This window comes from Felis catus, chromosome F2 (assembly GCF_018350175.1).
Source record: "Felis catus isolate Fca126 chromosome F2, F.catus_Fca126_mat1.0, whole genome shotgun sequence".
In the NCBI taxonomy this organism is placed as follows: Eukaryota; Metazoa; Chordata; class Mammalia; order Carnivora; family Felidae; genus Felis; species Felis catus.
Window position 1 is genome coordinate 8,713,512 of NC_058385.1, and position 10,028 is coordinate 8,723,539.

Genomic DNA, 10,028 nt, shown 5'->3' on the forward strand with positions numbered 1-10,028 from the left:
TGCTTGGGATTCTTTCTCTCTCTCTTTGTCCCTCCCTCGCTTGCACTCTTTCTCTCTCAAAATAAATTAAAAAAAAAACTTAAAAAAATACATTTAAAAAATCTGCTTGGCATAAACTGTAATTGAACATATCATCCCCTACCATCCGGCAAATCTACCCCTAGTGATATGCCCAAGACAATGTGTTACAATGTTACACATGTGTTACAAGTTATGAGAGACACAGAATGCTTATAGCCACAGTATCCCCAAAAGCCCCAAACTGGAAACAGCCCAAGCTTCCATCAGTAGTAGAATGGACCTTGCAGCATTTCCATACAATGGAATACTATATGGCAATAAAAATAATAGACCACAGCTGTCTGCAACAGCATGGAAAATTCTCATAAACGTAATGTTGAACCACATTGGTACAGAGAACAAAATCTGTTTTCTTTTTATAGAAAAATCTAAAAACAAGCAAGTTACTTTATGGTTATAGAAGTCATGAGGGTAGTTACGTTTCCGGAAAAGGAAAGAGCTATTTATTTGGAGGGCAAGGGAGTGGGTGCTGAGGATGTTCTATTTCTTGACCTGGATGCTGGTTCATGGGTATGTTTCCTTTCCAGCAATTCAGTGAGATGTGCACTTGTGACATGTGGACTTCTCTGCAGACATGTTATACTTGATTAAAAAAAAAAAACGCGAACAGAAAAAGTATCAGCACATGACATGGATGGGTATATTTACATGATTGACAAGCTCCCTTCTCTGCTGAGACAGGCATTCCTGGTCAATAATAGCACGGTTTGTTTTTGGTTTTGTTTTCTGTTTTTGTTTTTGTTTTCCACTTTCGAAGCAATGGGTGAACATTGCAAGTTCAGGTGTTTGGTGCAGGAAGTGATTAAGAATATCTCTTCATTGCATGTTTATCACCAAACCTGAAAGTTTGTATAACTTTTTCTCCCCACCCCCAGCTAAACCAGATACTTTGAAGGCTGCAAAATGACGACAGATACGGGTGACAGATAGGACGGAGGTAACTGGCACATTTTTCCCTCAGGAGGGAGGAAACTTGAGGCCGACAGGGAGGTTGAAACACGTCAGCTTACCTTGCCGCTCACCTGCTCTCAACCTTGAATTATTTCTGCTCGTGTCAACACCCCAAGCCTGAAGACCTCCTAAGTCTTGTTCCTCCTCCCAGTTGGGGGCACTGCAGCCACTTTTGGCGCAGTCTGGAATGCCCTTCCATCACATTCATATAGCTGGCTTTATTATTAGTTGAATGGACGAATTGGTTCCCGTGGGGGTGCTTAAGCACCCCTCCAGAAACAAAGCCCACAGATATTCGCGGTGGTCGAAGTCTCAAGGCATTCAAAGCTGTATGCCCCTTTCCATCTTCCAAGAAGAAACCTTCGTGGCTGGAGGCTCAGATTCGTCATGCCTTTTATTTTTGGAGAACTTCCTCGTTACACGGGTTTCACATGTTTGCAGTGGAACACTGAGAAAGCGAAGAAGATGATTAAGGGCTCTGCAATCCTTCCTGCCTCAGGAGACACGAAGCCCGGGAGAGAAAACACTCTGGTTGGGTGTTCTTAGGCTCTGGCCAGACTTCCAGAAGCTCAAGGACAGGGGGAGGCCCGGGAGCCAGAGCACGTAGGCCTGGAGAGGCCTGGTCCCTGAGAGGCCCCAGGTGAGAGAGCACCTAGGCCTGGAGAAGCCTGGTCCCTGAGAGGCCCCGGGTGAGAGAGCACCTAGGCCTGGAGAGGCCTGGTCCCTGAGAGGCCCCGGGTGAGAGAGCACCTAGGCCTGGAGAGGCCTGGTCCCTGAGGGGCCCTGGGTGACGGGGCACCTCATTCCCGACCGCCCCAGGACGAGGCGTTGCGGGTCAGGAGAAGCCCAACAGCCCCTTGCGAGCACCGGAAGTTACGACAACCACCTAATGAGGACAGCATGGCCGCAAGAGCTTCAGGCCCCACGGCTAGCTGGGATTTGCCCCCCGGGCAGCCTGGCCGGGGTTTCTACACAGAGTCCTCAGAGCTATCGACTCTCGGAAGGAACCCAGGCCAGGACTAGGCCTGAGGTGGAACTGGGGCGGCCTGAGTGCCAGGACGGAGGTGAGGGGGCCCAGAGAGAGCGCTCGGGAAGGTACAGGTGGAGCCGCGGCGCCCTCTGCAGGGAGTGCGCGCCTCTGCACCCAGGGCGCGCGGGGGGGGGGCGGGGGGGGGTTCCCCAGGCCCCCAGCTCAGCAGCCCCTTGGGGCTCCGGGCGCATCCCGCCCCCCCTGCCCCGAAGCCCTCGCCCTAGGCTGGTTGTAACCCTCGTCCCTCCCGTGTTTATGGATTCCCGAATGCCTGTGCTGAGGGCTTCAGTCACAGCCGGGTTGTCGGCGTTTGAAACGGCACCCCAGGCTGACTCAGGGAAAAAGGCTCCTTGGAAGTAGGACATTCTTGGAAATCAAAGCCTTTCAGAGTTCAAGGTGCAAAATTCTAATGATGGATTTCGGACCACAGGCCAGGCACGCGGGAGCTCTGTGGGGACCCAGGAAGAACCCGTACGGCACCCCTCGAGCCCCATTTCCCGGACGACCGCGATACTGGCTGCGAAGCTGGGCTTCAGTTGACCTTTTACGCAGTTATACAAGGCAGCCGGACGGAAGGAGCCCTCGTGGCTGGCCATCTTTTCCGCTTTCTTCTTTTCCCGTTTCCCGGTCCCTCTTCCCTGTTCTCTCCCTCCCTGCACATTTGGGGCGCATCTTCTGGGTTCCACATTTTCCCCCAGGCGTGAGGCGGGGGAGGACATATAGGAATGAGTGACATTGTCCCACCCCAGACATTGCTGGACCTATAGCAAGGTGATAGGTGGCAAAAGAGGTGACATGTCTGTTGACTACCCCGAGGGTTTTGGCCTGGTCTATCTACACGGCTACCCTAAAATAGAAAAGAAAGCGCTACTACATAAAGAACTGTGCTTGATTTGAAAAAAAAAAAAAATAGTGTATTGCTTTGATCATGAAAATTGTGTTATTTCTCAAACCCTATTGGATGAGATGTGTATTACACGTATTGCGTTCTTATAAGGTAATGATTATGTTACGATCTTATCATGGTAGGCGGGGGTGGGGGGGAGGGCATTTTACTCTTGCCATTTCTAGGGTGTAGGCTGACTTTCTCTTTCCAGGGTTTGGGAATCCTTTGCTCTTGGGGAGAGAATTAAAAACTTGGGTTATTACCACACAATCTGGGTTTCAGGTTTCTTTGGAAAAGTCTGGCAACGTGGGGTTGGCATTTCCCAGGGAAACAATTGTCTAAGGCTGAATGGAGACCTGATATCTCTGATGTGTTATAACCTCATCACTCCTTTTTGCTCATGTCACTGGTTTCCAAGGGCCAGCTTCTGTCTATCCCCTTCTTCCTGATCTGCTCCAAACACTTACGTTACCTCCATTTCTAGTTCGAAAGGGAGAGGGCTCTCACCTGGAAGCAAAAGTTAGTTTGCCAGGGATCGGGAATATAGGCGGCGGTGTCGCTCTGAGAGTGGTGTTGACCTGGGACCCCTTGCACTGATCAGAAGTCTTCTCATAGTGTATGGCCGAGGGGATGTCCCAGGGACCCCAGCAGGGCTGGACTCTGGGACAGAACTCCCAGGACAGCGGGGCTGCCTCTCCAGAGGGGAGCACACAGGCTTGCAAGGTGGTGGGCTGCAGGGTAGAGACTCTTTCTCTCCTTTTCTGAGTTGCTAAACTCTGAATTTGGGGGGAGGAACACAAAGGAGAGAGTGGGCGAGGGTCCTGGAGAAAGGACTTAGTGGATGGGAGTTTAGCTACAGGTAGTTTCAACTAGAAAGAAGGAAGGAACGTTACATATGTTCTTACATTTGTTGTTGCATGTTGTCCCCAATGGCTTAATTGATATGAAATGGCCATAAGCTTCTTGTGGGATAATCTGCCTTCTCAAACGTCTGTAATACCTTTTCAAATGATCTGGTCCCCAAATCCCTTCAGTCATCCCTTTACTCATTCGTATGTCCATTTGTCAGATATTGGACAACGCAGTCTGGGTTGTGGTGTCAGAGTATACAATAGTGAGAAAGAGACAGTCCCAAGTTCTTCCAGTTGTTGGTAGTGACCTGAGCGAGGGACAGGGAGCTGGAAGGCAAAGGCTATTGCCTGGGAGCAAGAAGTTTGGGATCTTAATTCTACTTGTGTCCTTCAACTGCTGGGCGCCCTTGGTTCAACTATTTAGCCAGAGGGCTTCATCTGCGTTTGTGAAATGGGACCAAATTATCTTTCATTTCTTATTAACTTCTAAAATACTTTGCTGAAGAAAACGGACATACACATCTGGATATCAGTGCGGATTTCCTTATATATGAGGGCATAGCTAGTTTCTTTATTAGGTTTTGGTTTTTCTTCCCGTGTCTGATTTCCAGAAACGAAGAGTGGAAATACATTGTATTTTGCCCCGTGTGTTTACTCATCTAAGATTTTCCATGTAAGGAACGAAACAAAAAATGGCTTGGCCGCGTCAGCAGTCGGAAGAGGAGGCCAGTGGTGAGTCTGTCAAAAGCAGGTGGCCTCAGTGTCTTCAACTTTAGGATTTACCGTGGAGACCGGAAGGCGAATGAGAACCTTGGGGAAGAAGAAACTTACAAGAATGTCATGCAGTCGGGGTAATGGGTTTATTGTACCTATTTACAAGTAAGCATTTACTGGTATTTTTGTCAAGAGTGAAGGACAAAGGAACACCAACCATTTTAGCGTGAACACGACACAGCTGCAATAGACCAATACTGAGCATCAACACGGTCGAGAGAACACGGCGCCCGAAGCGAGCACTTGCAGGTTGTGTAGTTAGTTACCCAGACAATAAAGGCCACTGTACCATGCAAGCAGTGCGCGATAATAACACACGACTGACCGGGGGACAGAGGGAGGCCTGCTGGGGCCTGGGGTCATCGGCCGGGAAGGGGGTCAGAATCTCGTAAATCCTCTGTATCTCTTCTCCACGTCGGGAACTTCTTTGGAGTAGCTTTCGCCTTCTTCGTCGGAGGGCAGAGAGTCGGCAAAGCGCTTGAGGAAGCCCCCGTACCTTTTCTGGTAGTCCATCCACCACTCGGGCCGACCGACTCTTCTCATGAAGCCCCCGTACCGCTTCTGCAGCATCTTGGCTTCTTGCGCCAGTTGGGGGCTGCCCTTCAAGGCTCTCATGAAGCCCCCGTGGCTCTTGCTCACGTCTTCATCATCACCGCCCTCGCGGTGGCGGCCGCCGTCTCGGGTCTCCCCAGGCCCCAGCAGCTCCTTCAGCAGGTCCGAGGAACTGGCCAGGGCGTCCTCCTCCTCCTCGGCGTCCTTCTTCATGAAGCCCCCGTATCTCTTGGCCAGGATCTCCCCCGCGGGGGCCTCTTCTTCCGGCTCCTGGGGATACAGCTCATCCATTTTCTTCATGAAGCCTCCATACCTTTTCATGAAGCCCCCGTACTTTTTGGCTAGCGCGTGGCCCTCCTCGGGGCTGCTCTCTCTGAGGGCGCTGGTGCCATCTTGAGGAATCTCCAGCTGGGTCAGCTTCAAGAACTCCTTGCAGGTTTCCCAGGTCTTGAGAGAAGGCAGTTTCCCTTCACATTCCAGGGTGCAAGCCTGGGAAAGGAATCCCATTTAGTGATACAAAGAGGCTTTTCTGGTTTCATTAGGTAAACGGTTTTTCTGTGTGTGTGTGTGTGTGTGTGTGTGTGTGTGTGTGTGTGTCTGTGTCTGTGTCTGTGTGGAGTGTGCTTTCCTATGGAAACTCTTCTATGACAACGTGATTTCCAATTTCTCATTACAGCTTTTCAATATTCTGAACAGGCACATCAAAGGGAAATGGAATCATTGTGGGTAACTAACTGAGTCAAATTAGAATTTGTCTTTGAATTTGGACAGACTGTAGCTACCACGGCATTTCAGCATTGTAAAAGACTTTTTTCCACCCAATTTTAATCTCGACTGGCTGCCTGCACAATCTAATTTCACTGAGTAACCTTCCACTGTTGATTGCATTTTGTTCGAGCTTTTTCTAACCAAAAGGGAGAAACTTCTCTTTACCTAATTAGGGATATCATCCCCAGATTCCTTTTATCTTCTTGTCTTACAGATAAAGTCAATATTAATAATATTAGGTTGTTTACTTTCTTGTGTTACTATTCTACCTGGAATGGCATTTAGTATTCCTGCAAACATTTTCATTCTTGAAAGAAAAACAGCAGTTTCAGAATAAGTTGCAGAAGAAAAGACATTCTAAAACTCAGTGTAAGTCTATGAATTACTTGGATGATGACATATTGAGTTGCTGCATGTTTTGTTTTTTGCCCCCTTGGTTGATTAAAACAGATTTAATCATCTTGAACAGAATCTTTCTTTATGATGAGGTCTGATATGCAACTGTGCATATGCAAATATTCACACATTATTCATGTTTCTTAACAGTTACCAATGTACAGAAAAGTTTCCCCTCCCAATGGAAATCATATTATTTGATAAAATGGGAATGAGAAGTGATCTGTATATAATTCCTTCTTTTTATTATGTAATAATTAAATTTTAATCAGCATAAGATTTAGACTATGTGTTCTAACAATCTTAAGATTCTCTTCTATCCAGTAGACCACTTGGGCATAATAAAAAGAGAAGTAATATTGCATGACCATTTATAAAGTCTATATAATAGTTTTGGGCGTTTCAGGGCTTTTGATAGCTGCCTCAAGTCTACTTATGGAACCCAGGTTACAGACCCTTGATTTAGTAAAACCAGGCCCAGTCTTGGTATTTAAAATATATTGGTATATTAATTTGTATAAAACACACACATGTTACTTTCACAATGCAAGAAAGTATTTTCTTAGTGCAACAAAATTCCTTAGGGTTCTTTAACCAGCTCCTAATAATTAAACTTTGTGTCTAAGAAAAGTAAAGAGATGCTTTATAAACCCCTCCAGATGATGCAATTAAAATGATCCTGTGTTACTCTGGACATCTGAGCAAGAAACAAAAACACCACTAAAAACATAAGCTGTTCAGGGGTCAATACCATTTCCATTCGAAAATGAAATATCAACGATCTCTTTGCCAAAAATTACCATTGAACATTTTGTATACTGTCACCAAAAGGCTTTTTAATGTTGAGATTCTTTCAACAAGAAATGATGACAACCAGAAAACAAACAAAACAAAAACAAAAACAAAACACACACACTCATGCTAAAAGAAGTGATGTTCATTTATAAGTTCCAATATATGTCTATGCATCTGGACAACAACCCTGGCATGCCTGCTTAGCTTTGCACCCATCACGGAACAAAACACAAGTGACTTTCACGTGGTAGAGGCTCCATATTTGTTACGTTGATTCTACATAGTTTTGGTCAGGCAATCTCATTTCTCATAGGTCTTCTGCATCTGAGCTAAAATTCCAGAACTGCCCTAATACCAACAACACAGTCATTAACAGAGTCTTTTGTCACAGAGAAACTAACAACCCTACGTGTTGTTGGCAAACCAATCAGCCAAGGCAAAACCCATCAGCCAAACAAATCAGAACGACAAAGGCTAGATGAAGGGGATTGTTGCCCCTATTCGAGATGCAACATTTTATCAGAGTTTAAATATAAAGCCCTACTATGTGTCTTCTCTTTCAGGCCATGCATATTGAATGAAGGGGACCAGGTGCATATTGAATGAACCTGTGCATATTGAATGAAGGGGACCAGGTACTTCAATTGAAACAAGCCAACGTTTAACCTGAAACGTACACTTTGGCTTTTCTGGAATCCTTTCCATAATTTTCATCCCTATTTTATACGTCTACATCACAACATTTCTTCAAAGGCTGAGATGAGGAACTTAACTCTTTGGATTAATACATTATTTTCTACTGCGCCTTTTAAGTCATCACGGAATTTCAACAAATTGAGAAGACAGTGCAGAGGGATCCCTGGAGAAGCCAGTTAAAATGAAGCTTCCTGGGTCCCCAATTCAGAGATTCTGATTCAGTAGAGCACCAAGGCTGATTTACCAGCACAGGGACTATGATTAGAATGAGTGGGGGTTCGTTGTTCTCAGCTTCTCTCCTCCCCTTCCCCCCAGCTTCTGTCCTGTAGTTAATCTTTGCATTGTTGTCACCTCTTTGGACACCTTTCCTGTGCCTTTTTCATAGCAAATTAAGTTATTGTCTTAGTGGGTATGACAAAAGTACATTCAAGGGAAGACAGAAGTTGAATTCCGGGGTCACTTGCCTGTAAGATGTGCTGATCTGTTTCTCCCCCTTCCACTGCACCCCCCTTCCTCTCCCTTCCTCCAGATCCCAACCCTTTCCTCTCTCCTATCCACAGGTGAGGGTAAGGGCTTGAGGGACCTGAAGTTGAAAGGGCTGGAGAAATGAAATCCAAAGAAAGACAACGAAATGTCACTAATGAAAAATGACATTATTTACAAGAAGGATGGGAGGATGGGTTATGTGCAAGGGGACCTTCGTGGGATATGTTGGGAACTGGGGTGACCGAACATCGTCTTTGGGACAGGTGGGGTGACCACCAAATGCTCTCCAAGATGCTGAAGGGCGCGTGTCCCGGGGCTCCTGCATCCCCAGGGGTAAAACGAACTTGGTTTGTGGGGAGACGCTGCCTCTTTTATCGGTCCCTAGAGGGTCGCGGGTCCCGAAGCTGAGAGCTAGAGCGGGACTTTGGTAGGTGTTCAGGGAACGGTCGGACACCTGCGTCACCGCGGAGATCGGCGCCGCGGCGGCGGGACCGAGTGTGACCGGGGGATGCGCCCTGTCTGCGGACCGGCTCGGCTCCCAGCCCGCCCGCCCGCCCGCCTCGGTAACTCACCAAGGGGTTGATGTCGGTGGGGCGCGCCAGGCGGTAGCTGCACGTCGCGCAGTCCTGGCTGCATTCCGCCCTCACGGTCGCCAGGAGCCCGGGGCCGAGCGCCAGCAGCCAAGTGCAGAGTGTCAGGAATCGCGCCATGGGCTGCAGGGAGAAAGGGACGCGAACTCGGAGCGCGCCCGGAGCAGAGCGCGACCTTCGGAGGGACCCGTCGCCGGGACAGTCCCAGCCGGCGGCTGTCGAGCCGGAGCTCCCAGGGATGCGCCTTCCTGGGCCCCCCTCCCGCCTGGCCGACGCCGCTCTTGGAGGCCCAGGGGGCAGATGGCCCCGCGGTCTCCAGGTAGGCACTGCCACTGGCCCCCCGAGCCCGCGGATGCCCGGGGCTCTCTTTCTGGGCTCCCACAGCTTAAGGAGGATTCTGGAGAGAACACCACCTGCGAAGACCAAATGCAAGAGAACGGGAGCCTTGGGGCGGGGTGGGGCGTGGGGGGGGGGAGACGACATTCACCGGGGTCACAAACAGGCACCCGAAGAAAGTTGGGGCGCCCCATGCAATGAAGGAAAACGCCGATTCGAACCGAGCGGGCGGACGGTCGCAAACGCACGCAGCAAAGGCGCGGTTTGGACAAGTTCACTCACGTTGACGCCGTTCGGATGGCGCAGGCTGGTCGGCGACATCGGGTCCCAAGCGCTGCTCTAGAAGGGAGAGAACAAGGCAGGTGTGAGGCGGGCGGGGATCGGGGCGAGCGGCCGGGGGCGCGGGCAGACGCGGGTCTCACCGTCGCGGTCCTCGGCGTCGCCGCGGGGCCGCGGGCTGGACTGCAGGGCTCGGCGCGGGTGCCTCGCCTGGCCTGACTGTCCCGGGGCTGGTGGCGGCTGGAGTCACTTTATAATTAGCCCCCAAGCCAAGGAGGCGAGCGCGCCCCAATCGCCGGCGGGCTGCAGCTGACGCAGGCCCTACGCCAGTCCCGCGCCGACGCCCTCGTGGGAGGGGTCCGTCCCGGCCCCAGCACGCGGGCCCGGGGGCGGGGGGCGCAGGGTGGCTCAGCTCGCGGCTGGGTGACACATCGAGGCAGTCAGGGCTTGTGGAGAGAGAGTGGGATGACATCAAGTCCCCCCCGGGTGAGGTCACTGAAATCGCACGCCCTGGGGGTGCGGGCTCCACGGAGAGAGCCGAGGGGGAGGCGTCAGGA

At 50.0% G+C, this 10,028-nt stretch overlaps 1 protein-coding gene across 1 annotated transcript; it reads right to left on the reverse strand.

Moving 5' to 3' along the window:
- Window positions 1–4,640: 4,640 nt before the first annotated feature.
- PENK (proenkephalin) lies at window positions 4,641–9,743 on the reverse strand. The gene is made up of 4 exons (XM_003999824.5): window positions 9,615–9,743; window positions 9,475–9,531; window positions 8,839–8,979; window positions 4,641–5,614 (listed from the first exon to the last, which is right to left on the reverse strand). The coding sequence occupies exons 2-4, from the start codon at window positions 9,511–9,513 to the stop codon at window positions 4,952–4,954; spliced, it is 843 nt and encodes a 280-aa protein (XP_003999873.3). The 5' UTR covers window positions 9,514–9,531; window positions 9,615–9,743; the 3' UTR covers window positions 4,641–4,951.
- Between the last annotated feature and the right edge of the window lie 285 nt (window positions 9,744–10,028).